This window comes from Hylobates moloch, unplaced genomic scaffold (genome assembly GCF_009828535.3).
Source record: "Hylobates moloch isolate HMO894 unplaced genomic scaffold, HMol_V3 SCAFFOLD_3, whole genome shotgun sequence".
Lineage (NCBI taxonomy): Eukaryota > Metazoa > Chordata > Mammalia > Primates > Hylobatidae > Hylobates > Hylobates moloch.
The window spans coordinates 130,455,540-130,475,642 of NW_026652278.1; the positions used below are offsets into that span (position 1 = coordinate 130,455,540).

The following is a 20,103-nucleotide window of genomic DNA, read 5'->3' on the forward strand; positions in this document are numbered from 1 at the left end:
CAAGATAACTTTTACTTATAAGTTAGTCCTCAAAGACATCAAGACCAAAAGAAATATATTAACTTACGCTGTCTAGTCCAAATGATCAAAATGATATACTTTTTTTTTTTTTTTTTTTTTTTTGGAGACAGGGTCTTGCTTGTTTGCCCAGGCTGGAGCAGTGGCGCCATCACAGCTCAATGAAACCTTGAATACCTGGGACTGCAAGGAGTAGCTGGGACTACAGGTCCATGCCACCATACCAGGCCTTCTTTTTTTTTTTCTTTTTGTACAGATGAGGTCTCAATATAAAATAATACTCCTATTACACAATTGACTTAAAGGCCACCAGCCTAGATAAATACCTAACAAATTCAACAAATACGCATGGCATTCAATCACGACTCGCTGTTTTGAGTCTCACCCAGGTCCTGGAAAAACCCACAAGTTTACACAAATGGGCATGGACAATGGATAAGGGACAATGATTCCTCCTCCTGAAACAGCACCGTACAAAGCACCTACCTTGTTAACTCCAAAAAGAAAGGCTGGCTGAGCAACTATCTTAATCTCTACTACTTTTAGCTTAGTGTAGGCAATGAGCATACCTATACCCCAAATCTGGAGAGGTAGACAACTTAGTGGAAGGTGAAAAAGAACAGTTAGCTAGATATCAGGGAGCTATGAATGAGAAACCAAGGAGTTGAGACTTTAAGTAATTCTTTGACTGTCCTATTCCTTTTTTCATTTACAGCACTTACTATTTCGAAAAAAACTAAATTTGTATTTTTCAAAACTGCTCAAAATAAAAAGGCTCCTCACTGCCCTTTAGACTTAATTGATCCAAGAAACAGATACAAAGCTTTAAAAGCCCTCAGCAATAAGATTTTTTTCTGTTTTGCCTCTTACACCTCATTTTAATCCCCTTTCTTTCTCATAATTCATACTCTAGCCCTACTGAATCTCTTTCAGCAACTCAAATAAGCCTTGTGTTTCTTCCTCCAGACTTTCAACCTTGCTATTCTCTGCCTGAATAATTACTTCAGATGTCACATCCTCAGGAAGGCATTCTCCTGCTGTTTACTCCCATAAACTTTTAATTAATCCTATCATAATTCTCATCACATTTTATCATAATAACATGTTTAATAAATTGTTCATCTACACATAGCTGAAAGCCTGATGAGGGCAAAGAGAAGGTCTTGTTTACCACAAGATATTCAGCTCTGAGGCTGGGACATTGCAGGTCCTCAGTAAGCACTGACAGATGGCTGAATGGATGTATGGATTTGTCTAGAGATATGTGTTAAAGCATTCCTATTTGTACATCTAAGAAAATCTTAAAAACTATCTCTACTTGGCAACACTTGTAACCTTGTTTGCTACTCATTTAAAATTCTATATAATCCACAGTTAGCCTTCTCCTCAGTCTGAATTAATAAAATTGTATTATTTAGATACACTGTTATATAGCAAAATTAAAAGTTAACTAGTGTTTCTTTAAAAAGTCTCTGTGAATCACTTGAACCAGGAGGCGGAAGTTTCAGGGAGCCGGAATTGCACCACTGCACTCCAGCCTGAATGACGGAACAAGACTCCCTATCAAAAAAGATAAATAAAAAAAATTTTTAAAGTCTCTCTGAATACAAAGGAATGAATGGCTACTAGTTTCCAAAATCAAACAAATATCTTTTAATGATCTATCGTCTAGATATACTTTTCTTTCCTTTACATAAAACAGATGTTTCTTGGTATACAAACATCATTTAAAATCATTCCTTTTCATCCAGGCAGGGTGGCTCATGCCTATGATCTCAGCACTGTAGGAGGCCAAGGTGGGAGAATTGCTTGAGCCCAGTAGTATGAGACCAGCCTGGGCAACATACTGAGATCTTGTCTCTGCAAATAATAAAAAAGTTAGCTGAGTGTTGTGGCATTTGCCTGCAGTCCCAGCTACTAGGGAGGCTAAGGTGGGAGGAGCACTAGAGCTGGGACAGTCAAGGCTCCAGTGAGCCATGATCATACCACTGCACTCCAGCCTGGGTGACAAAGAGAGACCCTGTCTCAAAATAAAATAAAATAAAATTGGCTGAGTGCAGTGGCTCACGCTTGTAATCCCAGCACTCTGGGAGGGCGTGGTGGTGGGTGCCTGTAATCCCAGCTACTAGGGAGGCTGAGGCAGGAGAATCACTTGAACCTGGGAGGCACAGTTTGCAGTGAGCCAAGATCGTGCCACTGCACTCCAGTCTTGGTGACAGAGACCCTGTCTCAAAAAAAAAAAAAAAATTGGCCGAGCGCAATGGCTCATGCCTGTAATCCCAGTACCTTGGGAGACCAAGGAGGACAGATCGGGTCACTTGACGTCAGGAGTTTGAGACCAGCCTGGCCAACATGGTGAAACCCCGTCTCTACTAAAAATACAAAAATCAGCCAGGCCTGGTGGTGGGCACCTGTAATCCCAGCTACTCAGGAGGCTGAGGCAGGAGAATCGCTTGAACCCGGGAGGCAGAGGTTGCAGTGAGCCAAGACTGCACCACTACACTGCAGCCTGGACAACAGAGAAAGACCATGTCTCAAAAAAAAAAAAAAGTTAAAAGTAAATAAAATCATTCCTTTTCATTTCTGCTTTATTAATTGACAGAGTAGGTTTTGCTTTTGGCCACTATTTTCTCCTTCATATAATTAATAATCTGTAAAACATACATTCAAGTGCACTAAAAATCATGCTATTTTAATGAGCCCTTAAAGGATCCTGTTTTTAAAAGACAGCTTAAAAAGCAGAAGCTTCATTTCATTTTCTTTTTAGATCTCAAAGTTATACTAATTAAGTGATATTCAATTAGTGTAACACTCTATTGAAGTAAATATGTCATATTAAAATGAAGTAAATATGTCATATTAAAATGGATTTTCTTTTTCTATATACTCCATAATCTGATACCTTATGGTTATTTTGTATAATTTTAAACAATATGGTTATATGATTTTTTTACTTAAATATCCTCTCTTAAAAGACATTAAAGAATTGAGAGGCCGGGCATTGTTGCTCACGCCTGTAATCCCAGCACTTTGGGAGGTCAAGGCAGGCAGATTATGAGGTCAGGAGATCGAGACCATCCTGGCCAACATGGTGAAACCCCATCTCTACTAAAAATACAAAAATTAGCCAGGTGTGGTGGTGCATGCCTGTAATCTCAGCTACTCAGGAGGCTGAGGCAGGAGAACCGCCTGAACCCAGGAGGCTGCAGTGAGCCAAGATCGCGCCACTGCACTCCAGCCTGGCAACACAGCGAGACTTCAGACACACACACACACACACACACACACAAAATTTAGAGAGCATGCTCAGCATTGATATGGATTTCTATACCACAACTCACCTCCATTTTTCATAAGCCTCATATTTTAATGTTTAATTCCCAGTAAATGAGTTTCAGGAAAGATTCATAATTGCAAATCATATTTCATTAATCCTAAGATACACATTTTTTCACATTTGACATCTCTGAAATCAGTACCTATCTTAAAGTTGATAGTCTCTTAAAGTTTATATTTGGCAGCATTTTTTCCTTTAGTGGTATAAAAATAATGTTTCTTACCATTGAAAGCATCTCAGGCTAAATGAAATAGTTTTTTGTTGTTGTTGTTGTTTTTGTTTTGTTTTGTTTTTTGAGACAGAGTCTGTCTCTGTTGTCCAGGCTGGAGTGCAGTGGTGCCATCTCAGTTCACTCCAACCTCCACCTCCTGGGTTCAAGCGATTCTCCTGCCTCAGCCTCCCCAGTTGCTGGGATTACAGGCGTCCACCACCACGCCTGCCTAATTTCTTGTATTTTTTAGTAGAGATGGGGTTTTGCCAAGTTGGCCAGGCTGGTCTTGAACTCCTGACCTCGGCCTCCCAAAGTGCTGGGATTATAGGCTTGAGCCACTATACCTGGCTGATAGTTACTAAAGTATTAAAATTTTTTATCTAATAATACTGTCTGATCTAAATCACAGTACAATTACAATTCAAACAATTCTAGAGTAAAAGCTAAATGAACTTAAGATTCACATTTTACCATTTTAGAAAACTTAGGGCTAGGCTAACCTCAAGAAAATAAATAATTGGGGGAAAAAACACTTACTAAAAATTTAGGAAAAGATGTAGATTAGAAGCAAAAACAACAGAAATGACAAAAAAAAAATGACTTAAAGACGTTCAGTAAACAGTAGCTTCCAAGGAAGTAGAGGCATGAAATAGCCCCAGAGCTTTATCTATAAAAAGAAACAAATATTAAGAATATGGCAAGGGATAACTCAGCAAACTATCTTGGAGGAAAAATATTATCATATTACTTCTCCTTCCTTAAGGAGGAATCATTGTCACCCTTTAAACAAAAATATGGTAAAGGTAGATGAAATAATTTTAATGAAATATAAAATTATAAACATTCTTAATAAATTAAAAACCAACCTACCAGCATTGTCTTCCTTCTGGCTCAATCTGTTTCACCTTCAGGTAATCCTATGATAGGGGCTCCTTTTCAGATCCCCAGTTTTTCATGTCGATCTTCTACCTCCCTGTGGCAACAATATTTTCTAATTAAAGGAGTCCTTTTGTGCCACAGGGAGGATTTCTGATGGTATAACAAATATAAAAGTTATGACAGCTCATCATGAAGTCAAATTAGTCCTGAGATTCTTCAAGAAAGAAATTTGGCTCCTTATCTTATTTTTCATGAAGGAAATCTGGTTTTATTTTTTAAACTGCATTTTAAAAACCTAAACTTTCACTTTTATTTTTAAAAAGCACTGCTTTCTCATTGAATTATATAAAAATTCTAATCATCATCATCTATCTTTTCAACTAATGTTTAAACACAATTTTATTGATCACTAAAAATGGTTTAAGTTTTCTTGATAATTAACTAATAAGACGAAATGTTAATGTCTTGATACGTGGTTAAGAAGCAAAGTCCTGTCCCCAGTGGTCAGAAGACAGAAGTAGGAAGCTACCAACCAGACCACTTGACAGCCAATGTTTATTAAAATTAGCAAATATTAATCCGTCTGCTTGTATTATATAATATTTTATGATTAAAACGCATTTTTTAAAAAAGACTAAAAGGAAATGTTTTTTAAAAAAGCAACAATCCTTGTCTCCTTGTTGCTAAGATTAGGGGTGATGATTTTCAGTTTGCTTATTCTTTGCAATACTTTCCAATTTTTTCCATTAAGCATGTATTGCTTTTAAGAAAAAAATCAGGCCTGTAATCCCAGGACTTTGGGAGGCTGAGGCAGGCAGATCGCATGAGGCCAGGAGTTCAAGATCAGCCTGTACAACAAGGAGAAACCCAGTCTCTACCAAAAATACAAAAATTAGCCATATATGTGTGGCGAGTGCCTGTAATCCCAGCTACTGAGGAGACTGAGGCACGAGAATTGCTTGAACCCAAGAGGCAGAGGTTGCAGTGCCACTGCACTCCAGCCTAGGCAAGAGAGCGAGCTGGGCACAGTGGCTCACGCCTGTAATCCCAGCACTTTGGGAGGCTGAAGCAGGCAGATCACGAGGTCAAGAGATCAAGACCATCCTGGCCAACCAACATGGTGAAACCCCATCTCTACTAAAAATACAAAAATTAGCTGGGCATAGTGGCACACACCTGTAGTCCCAGCCACTTGGGAGGCTGAGGCAGGAGAATCGCTTGAACCCGGGACGCGGAGGTTGCAGTGAGCCGAGATCGCACCACTGCACTCCAGCCTGGGTGACAGAGTGAGACTCCACCTCAAAAAAAAAAAAAAAATCAAATTATTAGATACAAGCAAGAATGATGAACACCAACTGTGATTTTTAAAATGAGACTTAAGTATGACTTTACATAGATGGTTCTTGATTATACAATACTAACTCAGAACTCAATCTGTTTCCATTTGTATTTTCCAACTAGTTATTATATGTTCAACAGTATATTTAACAAAAGAAAAAAGTATGGTCTCTGTCTTCAAGGTGCTTATACACTCACTGGGAAAACAATAGCAGTATATACAACAAAAATAATATAAGCGATAATAGATAAAAATAATAAAATAATACAAGAAAGTACCTATATCCAGATGGTATAACAGATCAGGTAAGGGATTGTTTACTGTAGACCACCATCATTTTGGAAATCTTCATGTAGTTGGGCCTTAAAGGATGGCTAATACCTACCTGAACACATTATAGATAGGAGGAAACTGTCTTTGAGCAAACGCTCAGAAGCATAAATAGTGCAATCCATGCAAAGGTCAATAAGAAAAATAACTAGGAGAATACAGTGTTTCAGCAGATAAGAAGGCCAGATTATGAAGGGTTACTTCTGGATGATTCTATGGGTCACTGAATTTGACAGAAGAGTGGCCACTGAAATCTGATAAAGAGCTTCAGTAGAATGATAAATGGAGATGCCAGAGCACAATAATCAAGGAAGGAATGACAAGGAAAAAGTATAAACTGAAGGTATAAAGCATTTTTTTTTTTTAAAGTGGAAGCAAAAGGAAGGAGAAAACAAGAGACATAAACAAAGTTAAACAAATATTCCATTCTAATGTATAAAAGTCCTGTCCATACTTGAAGTCACAGGGAAGGTGCTAATGAAGTTAAAGAAACTCTATGTCACAAGCACTGTGCTTTATGTATTTATTGTATGTAATCTTCACAACCCTGAATTCCTATTTTCTGACAGTGAAACACTCTGAAAAGGTTAAATACTGCCAAGTAAGTGATAAAGGGGAAATTTGAAATCAGAACTAACTAACCAAAGTCAATGTTCTTCCCCTTCCTACTAAAGAGAGCTACTTAAAGGAAAAAAAAAAAAAAAAAAACTCAGAAATAGTCACCCAGGATTTTCTATCATATTTGACTACTCTTTGTTTCTTCTCCACTCTTTACAATGTAAACATTCTCTAAGGTTAATTCCTTAATTCTATGTCCTTTGTTCTCTATCACAGAGAGACAAATATAGAATTTACATACCTGCTTCCTTGGGAAAAATCTGTGAAATACGTTTCCCCTTGGAAATTTATTTCCACGGCTTTAAATGAGGATGATTCCCAAATCAGTTTCTCCCTGACCTTTCTTTACTAAGCTTTAGTTGTACTAGATATCTTCCATTTGCCCCTCCAGATTTATTCTCCACCCTTCTTCAACTTGCTCTCTGTCCCTGGAGACTGACTTCATCAACGGGATTCCTATGGCTTCAGACTGAGTTTGGTCAATGGCGTACCTTAGCAGGATATTATTGGGAAGAGGCATTGCCCTCCAGCTAGCTGTGTCCTTTGATCAAAGGTTCCAGAATCTCCCAAGGTGACTCCCTGTTCAGGGCTCTATTCTTCAGGATTCTGGTCACCCTTCCTTCCCCTTGGCCCATGAGCCAAAGGACAGAAACAGCAGTTATTGCTAGGTCTGCAGTACTGCCCTGTCTCTTATGGTTATCTTATATTTGCCTACATGTTTGTAACTAGCCTTTTATTAAAACATTCCTTAAATTATCCTAATTTGAGCATGCCATCTCTTTTGTGATGGGACCTTGACTACACATTTGTGCATCTTTTTTGTTTGTCTGATTGTTTTTGAGATGGAGTTTCTGTTGCCCAGGCTGGAGTGCAGTGGCATGATCTCAGCTCACTGCAACCTCCGCCTCCCAGTTCAGGCAATTCTCTTGCCTCAGCCTCCTGAGTAGCTGGGATTACAGGCATGCACCACCACACCCAGCTAATTTTTGTATTTTTAGTAGAGATGGAGTTTCACCACGTTGGGCAGGCTGCTCTCAAACTTCTGACCTTAAGTGATCCGCCTGCCTTGGCCTCCCAAAGTGCTGGGATTACAGGCATGAGCCACTGCACTCGGCCACATTTGTGCATCTTTAAATGCCTAAATATTCATCTTTAAAGTTCTGCTTCAACTCAAAATCATCATGACTATTACCAAACTTATCTGCTTCACCAATCTTGCCTTCCTCAAATCATATGTGCTACTATCACCATCACCAAGTGTCAAAAAGCAGAATATTTTACCTAATTGTGCCTCTCCCCTTATACATCATATAAGATCACATATAGTAATATGGTTTATACAAGCCCTTTCTGTTCCTGTTGCTACTACCTCGTTATATTTCTCAAGTCATCCTTCAACTCATACTACAACAGCTAGTCTTCCTGTCTCATCTTTCCCCCTACAATTAATCCCATATCCAACTGAAATACTAATTGCATAGTACTTTCTTTTTAGAGACATGGCTCACTGTCACTCGGGCTGGGGCACAGTGGTACTACAATCATAGCTCACTGTAACCTCAAACTCTAATCTCAAAGGATTCTCTGGCCTCAGACTCTCAAGTAGCTAGGACTACAGGTGCACACCACCGTAGCCGGCTAATTTTTAAGTTTTTTTTTTAAGAGATGGAGTCTCACTATGTTGCCCAGGCTGGTCTTGAATTCCTGGCCTCAAGAGATCCTCCCACCTCTGCCTCTGCCTCCCAAGGTACTGGCCCCCTAGTATTTTCTACTTAAAACCTTCCAAACCTTTCTGCTTCCTTATGTGCCTAATTACTAACTCTCGAGATTTAATTCACAATCTAGTCATAGCTCTTAATGAAATCTCCTGCCAGTGTCTTATTTACTCAAGATCTTCTGAACAAGTATTGAATTTCAATAGTCTACCCATTTATTAATTCTATTTCCCTCAGTTTACAATGCATTTCACCTACCTCCTATTTGTCCACCTAGATCCTATCATGTGTCCTTTACTTTCTCTAAAACATTCCCTAATCCTGTAAATTGAACTTTCCTCTTCAGAAAATTCTTTTGAATTTGTAAATAACACTCATTTGACTATTGACTGCTTTGTATTTTGAATATAACATAGATTTTTTTTTCATCTCCACAACTAAATTGCCCCTGAAAAGAAACATGTTGAAAACAGTGCCTCACATATAACAAATGCAGACATAACCTGCTCTCACAAACTAAACTGGAAAGTTAAAGGGATAAATATAGTAACAAGTATTTAAGGTGAAAAATGAAGAAGCAAATCCTAGACAGCTCAGTCGCCTTAGTCCAGTCTTTTTTTTTTTTGAGATGGAGGCTCACTGTGTCGCCCAAGCTGTAGTGCAGTGGCACGATCTCGTCTCACTGCAATCTCCGCCTACCGGGTTCAAGTGATTCTCCTGCCTCAGCCTCCTGAGTGGCTGGGATTATAGGCATGCGCCACCACGCCTGGCTAATTTTTTGTATTTTTAGTAGAGATGGGGTTTCACCATGTTGGTCAGGCTGGTCTCGAACTCCTGACCTCGTGATTCACCCGCCTCGGCCTCTGAAAGTGCTGGGATTACAGGTGTGAACCACCATGCCCAGCCTAGTCCGGTCTTAAAAGATTTCTATCAACACTTATTTATTATTGAGTTCATTGGTATAAACGTGATGCTTGTTAAATGGTAATTTGTAACAACCTTTTAAATTTATATTATATATAATTTTTATAATTTTTTAAAGTGAACATAAAAACTGTACTTTCAAACTCCTGTAGGGAATCAAAAAAACTCCTTCCCTCCCCTCATTCACCATACCAGTCTATCCAGCAGGTCCCTAGAACTGATGGAGCCTGCAGCCACTGGGGAAGATATTTTATACCCGCCAGAGTCAAGACCACCCTTCACCTATATTTCATCACTCTTCCTCAAAGTCTCTTTATAATTACTAATCTGCAAATGTTATCACAAGCAATTTACTATATGTTTAGATGAACATGCCTATTTTTAAAGTTTCAAAATATATTTGGTTTCTCCTATACAATTTAAGAGGACATTAGTATTACACATAGCTCTGTGAGGGAAACGTAGACTGTTAATCTACAAAAAGGAGAAACAAACAGCCCATAATTACTACTAACAAAAAGAGAAATTCTTTTATATACAAAATAATAAAGATGGCTACATGCAAATCATAATATGATTTTAGTACTCTAACACAAATGACAATAGAACACTGTTTATGACATGGACATATACATATGGGTATTTAGGAATAAAAGGGAAAAAACACTCCAATGAGAACATGCAGATAACTGTCAGAACAAGCCAATAAATATAATTATAACATTTTTTAGACTGACATAATCTAAATTATAATGTAGGAGCATTCCATGAAGTTTTCCTAGACATACACAGGGAAGTATTCTATACAGATCTCAATTCCCCCAATTCACCAAATAAAATCTGCCATCTTATAAGTATTCCTTTTCTTCCCAGTCAGCTTCTTCCTTAAAACCTACATGTATCTGTAATCTGAGTTTCAATTTTATATTATAAGAAATGAACCTAATCCTAATTCATTACCTAAAAGGAAATATGCATACCACTCTTTATTCATTTGTATATGCCCTAGATGTCAGAAGAATGAAAACTTATTCAGATTTTAACTCATTTAAAAATGCATTTGATTCTTTTTTTAGTTTTTGTTTTGTTTTGTTTTGTTTTTTTTGAGACAGAGTCTCGCTATGTCCCCAAGGCTGGAGTGCAGTAGCACTATCTCGGTTCACCACAACCTCCGCCTCCTGGGTTCAAGCGCGTCTCCTGCCTCAGCCTGCCAAGTATCTGGGACTACAGATGCATGCCACCATGCCCAGCTAGTTTTTTGTATTTTTAGTAGAGATGGAGTTTCGCCGTGTTAGCCAGGATGATCTAGATCTCCTGACTTCGTGATCCACCCGCCTCGGCCTCCCAAAGTGCTGGGATCACAGGCGTGAGCCACCACGCTCGGCCTGATTCTTAATAGAAACAATATTAAGCTCAGATTAGCTGATTTGAAAACTAATCTATGAATATTAACAATCTTTATAAAGTTACATTAAAATCCATAAGCCAGGCTGGGCACGGTGGCTTGTGCCTATAATCCCAGCACTTTGGGAGGCCGAGGTGGGCAGATCACGAAGTCAAGAAATCGAGACCATCCTGGCCAACATGGTGAAACCCCGTCTCTACCAAAAAATACAAAAATTAGCTGGGCGTGGTGGTGTGCACCTGTAGTCCCAGCTACTCGGGAGGCTGAGGCAGGAGAATCATTTGAACCCGGGAGGCGGGGGTTACAGTGAGCCAAGATTGCACCACTGCACTCCAGCCTGGTGACAGAGCGAGACTCTGTCTCAAACAAACAAACAAACAAAAATCCATGAGCCAAGATGGAACATATACAATGAATTTTTGAGGTGCTTTTATACCATTTTAGAATGATATAAGTAATATGCTTACATTTTCTTTTTGTGTTGAAGTAAATTTTAAAATTATCAAATATTCAAAAACCACTTACAAAAAAAAACAAATCACAAAAGTAACTGTTATTTTACCCAGACTTCCTATATCCTCCTTTTCACAATCACTAATATCTCTGCCCAGCAAATGATATCATTACCCTCAGAGTTCAAGAAGACTAAAAAAATAAAATCCCTTAAGTAGATTACATTCGCTTCCTATTCTGAATTGGTTTCACCTAAATTAATCTAAATTAATAAAACATTTACAGTCAATTATACCAATAATAAGATTCGACCAATCTGCTCTGGTATTTTAATGTGATAAACATCCTAATTTACTAACTTATGCAAATTTGGTGCTATAGTTTATCTTTTTTAAAGTTTCCAATTTGCTACCAAAATCATAGTTTTCCTTATTTTTTGACCAAAACATCATCCAGAAATTTCAAACAGGTTCTACTTTTTTGCTTTCAACTTAAGCTACCATACTTTTTTTCTTCTGCTATTAATGTTCTGTTTAGTTATGCTCTTGTAATAAAATCAGTTACAATATATAATCCAAAACATCATCCTACAAAATACTTTTAACTGTTCTACCTATCCTTTTCCTCAAGAAGAAAATTCATCTCTGCCACTATACTTGTAGCTTCAGACTGGAAAATTCTCCAAACTCTCATAAAAAGATATGTACTATGTACTGTAAATCAGATGCCACTCCAGACTACAGTCACAAAGCCCATATGAAGTCGTTGGATGCCTGGTTTTTGGTTTATTTGTTTAGAAATGGGGTCTTGCTATGTTGCCCAGGCTGAACTCGAGCTCCTAGCCTCGAGCGAGCCACCTGCCTCATGCCTCAGTCTCCCAAGTAGCTGGGAGTACAGGTGCACACCACCACACCCAGCTTGGCTGCCTATTTTGATAAATGAATTTTCTACTACACCCGAGGTTTGCTAGCACTGCAATCATCAGTACTGTGAAAAGCAAGGTAACTTTCAATCCCTTAGCTCCACAAAAAATAAAATTAGAGGAAGAACAGTTTTAAGCTGGAAGAGGCTAATAGCCCTAAGGGGTACTACTGGACCTCATAAGCAGAAATACATCACATACTCAAAATTTTAATCATGAAAGTTTCCTACATTTATAAAAATGTATCGAAATAGTAAAGAATTTTTACTAGGATTAAACAACAAGTATAATGATTCTTTTTCTCCATTAACAGCTAAAGATGATACATTCGCATGTTTATTATTATGTAAGAGTCACTACAATCCTTCTGATAAAAATACTCTATTTTCTTCATAATCAATGGCAAAAACTAGAAGATTTCTCTAAGAATTATAGATACTAATCTCCAATTAAACATATAGCTATCTCACCAGAAATAGACTGAAATACTAAGATCTCTAAGAAGACAAAAAGCAAAGAGGAAACTGATAGAACACTACAAAGATTCTTTTGATATTAACGAGAAGAAATCATATTGCTCCATCAATATGAACTCAAAGAAACTCATAATCAATTAGAGAATGATAGAATACCATATTTATTTTTTTAATTTAAAAAGTTGTCCTCATAATACTAGCCTATTGACTTGTATAAATAACAGCTAGGATTTACACTCTCAGAAAAAAAAAATAACTTTATCATTATGTGAAGCTGTAATTTTGTGCATAGAGTCCATGATATGAGACTGTTAAACCTCATAGAATTATACTGTAGAACTTTTATATCTACACAAATTCCCTTAAACATAGATGTTTCACTGGTTTCCAAGCTATACTAAATAGCATTAAAAACGTTTTTCAGTATATTTTTCATCTGGCAATAGTATTGTTGAAGCTTACAAAATGAGAAAGTTATAAATAATGAACATTTTATGAGATGTCTACCTGTTTCCACATTCTCGGTCTCAACTTCTTGTTCTTCTGCCACATCTTGCATCATATAAGTCTCATCATCATAAACCAGAACCTGGGCTGCATAGCCCTGCTCTAATCTGGCACTTGGAACTGGCTCCACAATCACTGCTGGATATTCAGAAACCTTTTCACTTTCCTATAAGAGCAAATTTAAAGAACAATCAACCTTTGTATTTACAAATTCTGGATTCACTTATAAATCCTTGAACTAATACAGTCTCGAGCAGTCCACATAATGAGTTTCAAATATTATAAATATGAATGTAAAAACCAAAACAAGAGATGAAAAGGGCTAACTTTAATAATCCTTTCAAGTCTCAAGAGGTAAGACATAGATTAAACATTTTAAATAATCTGTGTTTTAGGATTAAATTGGCAGATTAAAAACATGCATATAATTTCACTTAATCATGAAAGTTGACTAAAACAACAGTAAAAGACTCTTTTATACCTAAACACAAGGACAAGAGGTGAGAGCAACAAACAAGAAGAGGTAAGAACAACAAAATCCTGGAAGACTGAAAGTGTCTGGATGAGTATTGAGTGGGTTAGCAGACCCAGCAAAGCCAAATCAGCCTGGCAGCAAAAAAAAAAAAAAAAAATCTGAGAAACAACACACTGTACAGTGGAGAATCTACAGAAAGCAGCACCAATTACACCCACTTTTGATTCCTAGACATTCTCTCTCCTTCATGATGCTAAGCAACCAGACCTCCTCCACCTCGGCGGCAGACAGGTTACTTTCCAGAGAGAAACAACAATAGCATCTTTGAGGCATAATAGGCACAGTTACTAGCATCATACTCTACCCAAAATGGAGTTTCCAACTAGCTTTTTAGTCCATCACTTTTAGTCATGAACAAAAAGCCAAATATTCATATTCCACACAGAGAGAAGATATTATAAAGAACAGATCACAATTCAGTAAAGAACATTTTAAAATACAAGTAAAAGAATTTTTGGAAATTAAAGATACAATAGCTGAAATGAATAAAGGCTTGGAAGATAAAATTGAGGCAATCTCCAGGAACCAGAGAAAAAAAGATAAAGCAATAGAAAACAGGAGAGAAAAGACAGCAATATTAGATGACCAACCAGTCCAGGAGGTCCACCATCTGAATAACAGAGTTCCAAAAATCTAAATCATAAGGAAAAAACAAGAAATAAAAAGGAAAAAAAAAGGTTTGGAAAGAAATCAACAAGAAAGAAGTAAATCAATAAAATTTTCTAAGACTGAAGGATATAAGCTACCCATTTGAAAGGACCCATTAAGTGTCTAGTACAAAAAATTAAGGAACACATACATTGAGGCATATCACTGTGAAATATAATATTGGAAACAGAAAAGATTCTACAAGCTTCTAGAAAGAAAACACAGGTTACTACAAAGAATCAGGACACAGACTTCAGTCTTCTCAACAGTCATACTAGAAGGAAGATGACAGTTGAGCAATTTCTTCAAAATTATGAAGAAAAATTATTTCCAATCTAGGATTCTTCACCCAGTCAAATCATCTTATAGAAGTAGAATAAAGATATCTTCTCAGATATGAAAGATCTCAAACATTTACCTTTCATGTATCCCTTCTCAAGAAGATACTGGAGAATGTATCCCATCAATAAGAGAGAGTGAACTTTTTAAAAAAGAGAACTATTGCAAATACAGGATACAAGAGATCAACATAGGAGAGAAACAATGGGAATCTTCAGGAAGACTGTGAAGAGAGATTCCAGGATCCTAGCTATGTACCAGATTTAAAGGGCAACCAGTCCAAAATATAGCAGTGTGACTCCTGAGACAGCATGAACTGTCATTACTAAGATAACCATTGACATTGTTCCTAAGGACAGAATGTCCAGATCAGTCTGTTCTAGATTTTTACTGACATTTGGCTTGCCTTGATGTACCTACTCACTCCACCTGCCCTGCTGCCTGGATCAGCTAAGAACAGATTTCACCCCCCAGATGTGTTCTGCTTTGATCTACTATGTGTTGGAGGAAGATTACCATGGGCTTGGAAATAAAAGATACAGAACAGTGCTCTTCATGCGACCATATACCTGCTGAACAAATATGCATATACCATATTTGTTTGGTATGTACAGCCCATACCATACTGTAGCACTGCCAGATACCAGAGCAGGATGTGCCTTACATTTCTAAAAACCCATGGCATTGCTCACTGACTACCTGAAGACAAGCTCATAACACTCAGTGAACCAGACTATTCAGCTATCTTCTCCTGGAAGCTTTCATCTATCTATGATAATATTGCCCTTTCCTAACTCAACTAGCTTGGTAAATTATTTTTTCAAAATAAAATATTGTTTAGGACTATTTTCATAGGTGGCAAAACTATAAAGAAAAGTAAAGAAATTATAATACATAAGTCAAAACAATAGCACCTCTGGAAACAGCGCCCAGCCGGGTTTTAATATTTCAATGGTTCCTTCTCTTTGACCATAAAAAAGCTAAAATCATTTTGCATTAAAAAATTCAGGGCTCATGCCTGTAATCCCAGCACTTTCAGAGGCTGAGGTGAGCAGATCACCTGAGGTCCGGTGTTCGAGACCAACCTGGCCAACACGGTAAAACCCCGTCTCTACTAAAAATACAAAAATTAGCCAGGCATGGTTGCATGCGCCTGTAATCCCAGCTACTTGGGAGGCTGAGGCATGAGAACTGCTTGAACCCAGGAGGCAGAGGTTGCAGTGAGACAGGATCACGCCACTGCGTTCCAGCCTGGCTGACAGAATGAGACTCGGTCTCAAAAAAAAAAAAAAAAAAAAATCAGACCAGGTTCAGTGGCTCACACCTGTAATCCCAAAACTTTGGGAAGCCAAGGCAGGAGGACTGCTTGAGCCCAGGAGTTCAAGACCAGCCTGGGCAACACAGGGAGACCCTATCTCTACAAAAAATAAAAAATAAATATCAACCAGGCATTGTGGCTCTTGCCTGTAGTCCTAGCTACTTGGGAGGCTGAGGCAAGAGGACCGCTTGAACCCAGGAGGTCAAGGCTGCAGTGAGCCATAATCATGCCTTTGCACTCCAGCCTGGCAACTGAGAACAAGTCTCAAAAATTAAAAAAAAAAAAGGAAAAAATTAAACTCTCATTTCTTTTAACTGAACTTTTAACTGATCTTTAACTGAAGTTAAAAGGCAACAAGTCCAATTAAAGAAGTTCTTTAACTGAACTTTAACTGATCGATTGAGACATATACTTGTATACATTTCTCAAAAAAATAGTCTAACTCCTTGACTCATCTATATATACCTTGTAATCTATGTTCCACCACCTCATGAAGCTATTCTCTAAAAATATTTTTTTGCTTTTTATTTTTGAGACAGGCTCTAGCTCTGTCGCCCAGGTTGGAGTGCAGTGGCACAATCACGGCTCACCACAACCTCTGCTTCCCAGGCTCAAACCATCCTCCCACCTCAGCCTCCTGAGTAGCTGGGACTACAGGCGTGTGCCACCACTCCCAGCTAATTTCTGTCTTTTTGGTAGAGACAGGGTTTCACCATGTTGCCCAGGCTGGTCTTGAACTCCTGGACTCGAGCAATCCACCTGCCTCAGCCTCCCAAAGCGCTGGCATTACAAGCATGGGCCACCACACCCAGCCTCAAAATGTTAATAACTACCAAATTCTATTTCAGTTTTCAATTTCTACCGCCTCCCCGCAGACTCATACATTTATTATCACCCTCATTTAAAAAATTCATTCTTCCAACTTTCTCTACCACTCCACTTCCTTTTTTGAAATAAAGTTTCGCTCTTGTTGCCCAGGCTGGAGTGCACGGCGTGATCTTGACACACCGCAACCTCTGCCTCCCGGGTTCAAGTGATTCTCCTGCCTCAGCCCCCCGAGTAGCTGGGATTACAGGCATGTGCCACCATGCCCAGCTAATTTTGTATTTTTAGTAGAGACAGGGTTTCTTCATGGTGGTCACGCTAGTCTCAAACTCCCGACCTCAGATGATCCGCCCACCTCAGCCTCCCAAAGTGCTGGGATTACAGGCGTGAGCGACCACGCCCGGTCTACCACGCTACTTTCAATCGTTTCCTCTGACTCTTCTTTCATCTCCATAGACTCAAGTCTAGCCAACTTAGTGAGGTTCTATCTTCAGTGTCTCCTTTCTTTTTGCCCTATGCTACCTTCTCAAGCAAGCCCACCCATTCTTATGGTTTCAAATAGCACCTCTATGCTGATAATGACTAAGTATTTGTCCTCTACTCTGACTCATCTTCTGAATTCCAAAACCAAATTTTAAACTACCAACTTTATCACTACAGGAATACTCAGCCAACAACACTTCAAGCTTAACATGTCTAAATGGCACAAATTATCTACATCTGTCCCTGTTTCCCCACTCTGTGTTCTTTAAATCTTGGTTTCTTCATATTTAAAAAAGAGATTATAATATTTCTATCCTTTAAAGTCCCATGACTTTATATGCACAAAGTTCTTAGCATAGTATAAGTACACAGCACAGAGTAAGTTATTCAATTAGTGATAGCTGATATTATATTTTAACAATAGAAATAGTTTTCAAATCTACTATTTGCCCTCAACTTTAGAGGGCACCTTTTCACATCACAATCAGAACTGTTTGTGTTACTTCCTTGCATAAAAAGCTTTAATGACTCCCCTTTTGTCTAAAAGGAAAATTTAACATATTAAACAATGGCTTTAACACTCTGAAATATAACCCCAATCCACCTGTCATGGGCTGAATTGTGTCCCCCAAAAAGATGAAGTTTTAATCCCTAGCTTCTGTGAATGTGACCTTATCTGGAAATAAGGTCTTTGCAGATGATCAAGTTAAGACAAGATAATTAAGATGAGCCCTAACCCAATTTGACTATGTCCTTACAAAAAAGGGAAATTTGGACTCTGAGACACACAAATGGGAAGGAAAACCATGGAAAGACACAGGGAGAACACCGGAAGGAAAACCATGGAAAGACACAGGGAGAACACCATCTACAAGCCAAGGAATGCCTGAGGCTACCAGAAGCTAGGAGAGAGGCATTAAAGAGATTCTCCCTTGTAGCCCTCAAAAAACAAACAACAACAAAAAAAACCTCTATCAACACCTTGATTCCTAAATTCTGATCTCCAGAACTGTAACACAATAAATTTGTTGTTTAAGCAACCTAGTTTACAGTACTTTGTTACAGTAACCCCAAGAAACTAATATACCACCTTTATATCTTATTTTCCTACATTACTTAACATAAACTAATTAGTGGCATTGCTTCTAATTCCTAAATGTGAACATTTCCAAGACTTTCGCTCATGTTATTTTGTAGCCTTCACATCTGTCCAAATCCTTTTCATCTACTGAAGGGTTTTCATCAAGTTCCAGGGAATCTTCTATAATCCTCCAATCTGAATTAATTTTTCTAGCCTACATATTTATAGAACAAGTTGTTTGCCTAATATTACCGCTGTTCATTGTCCCATATTATAATTATGTGTTTACATATACAACTCCTTGACTGGCTAGTAGGATATTTGAGAGTAAGAGTTATATCGGAGTCAATTTTTATACCCTCCTCAATAACACACGCTTCATATAAACTAAAGTGGCATTTAAGTACAGATATTTGTAGCTTGGCTCAAAGAATGATAAAGTCAACAAATTTTAATATTAACAAGTACATTTGCTCATCTATGGAGGCAAGTAACTTCATGAGCCTTTTTTCTGCCAAATGATACAGACCAGAGGACACTGCATGCAGCTATTCAGATAATTATTGCCTTGTACTGTGTAGAAGAGTAGCTATTTTTATGGGAGAAAGGGGATAGAAGAGACGAAACCAGGAGTCTTTGCTTAAAAATAAAATAGTAAAAAAATAACACATGTACAGGGTTATTTTACTTTGCATTACTTTGCTCAAGTCACCATGGATCTTGGCACAAGCTGTCTAATTCCCTACAAGCTAGGGTGCAAATAAAAAAATACAGGATACCCAGTTAAATTTGAATTTCAGAGAAACACTGAATAATAACTGTAAGAATGTCCCATGCAATATTTGGGACATACTTAAAGTAAAAAGTCATTTGTTGTTTATCTGAAATTCAAATTTAACTAGACATCCTGTATTTTATCTGGCAACCCTACTCTAAGTATTAACAGTGATCTCAAAAACTTCCATTTAAGGAGAGAGAGTGTTAGTTTAAAGAGGCAAGACAAGTGCAATGCTGCAGTGTTTACCTAGAAATTGCCTTTATATGCACTCAGTCATTGCTCTCCAGGTATCAAAAGTTTCCAAAGACAAGTACAATGAAATGGCTGAAAGCAGTAGTATTGTAATCCTTTTCTCAATGTACTTTAGGAATATATAGAAATATAGTAAAATTCAGGAGTATGTTAAAAGTACATAAATTTGTTCCACATTTTTGTTTTGTGGTAGAGTAAGGCTACCTTAAAAAATCTTATCAAAACTGAAAAATGCCGCTTGGCAGCCCTTTAGGGAGGACTCATCTCCCCTACCTCTCATGGTTTAACCCCAGAAACCATTCCAAATAAATATGTCACTAGAATAAATAATGGTGCACTTGCTATGCAAACCCAGTTTTAAGACAAGTCCCCTAAGCTAGATGTTCATAATGCCAAAAAAAAAAAAAGAGAGATAGAAAACATACACCCATACTAACAAACATCCATACAATGAGAGACTGTTCAATATCAATTTAAAAATTAACGCAGTTAGAGCTATATACTGGCATGGAAAAATATCCATGATACAAACAAGAGGGGGTGGAAAGAGGAGGAAAATGAGCCATAGAATAGTACTGTTGTCTGATTCCATTTATATATTTATTTTACATATACATTTAAAAGTCTGGAAAAAATACACCTCAAATTATTAACCTGGTGAAAGAGAGGTGAGCAGACAAAAGATGGATTTTCATTTTCTCAGTATGTCT

The 20,103-nt window shown here is 37.8% G+C and overlaps 1 protein-coding gene across 11 annotated transcripts in view; it reads right to left on the reverse strand.

Annotated features, from left to right (window-relative positions):
• The window catches only part of ELF2 (E74 like ETS transcription factor 2), a 134,435-nt gene that overhangs the window by 55,230 nt on the left and 59,102 nt on the right, over positions 1-20,103 (reverse strand). For 9 of the 11 annotated variants that reach the window (XM_032147352.2, XM_032147348.2, XM_032147331.2 and 6 more), the window contains one exon: positions 13,135-13,300. In XM_032147352.2, the coding sequence (XP_032003243.1) occupies positions 13,135-13,300 (166 nt within the window). Of the gene's footprint in view, positions 1-4,436; positions 4,596-13,134; positions 13,301-20,103 lie in introns of those variants that run through there. The other 2 variants (XM_032147372.2, XM_032147378.2) reach the window with 2 other exon arrangements.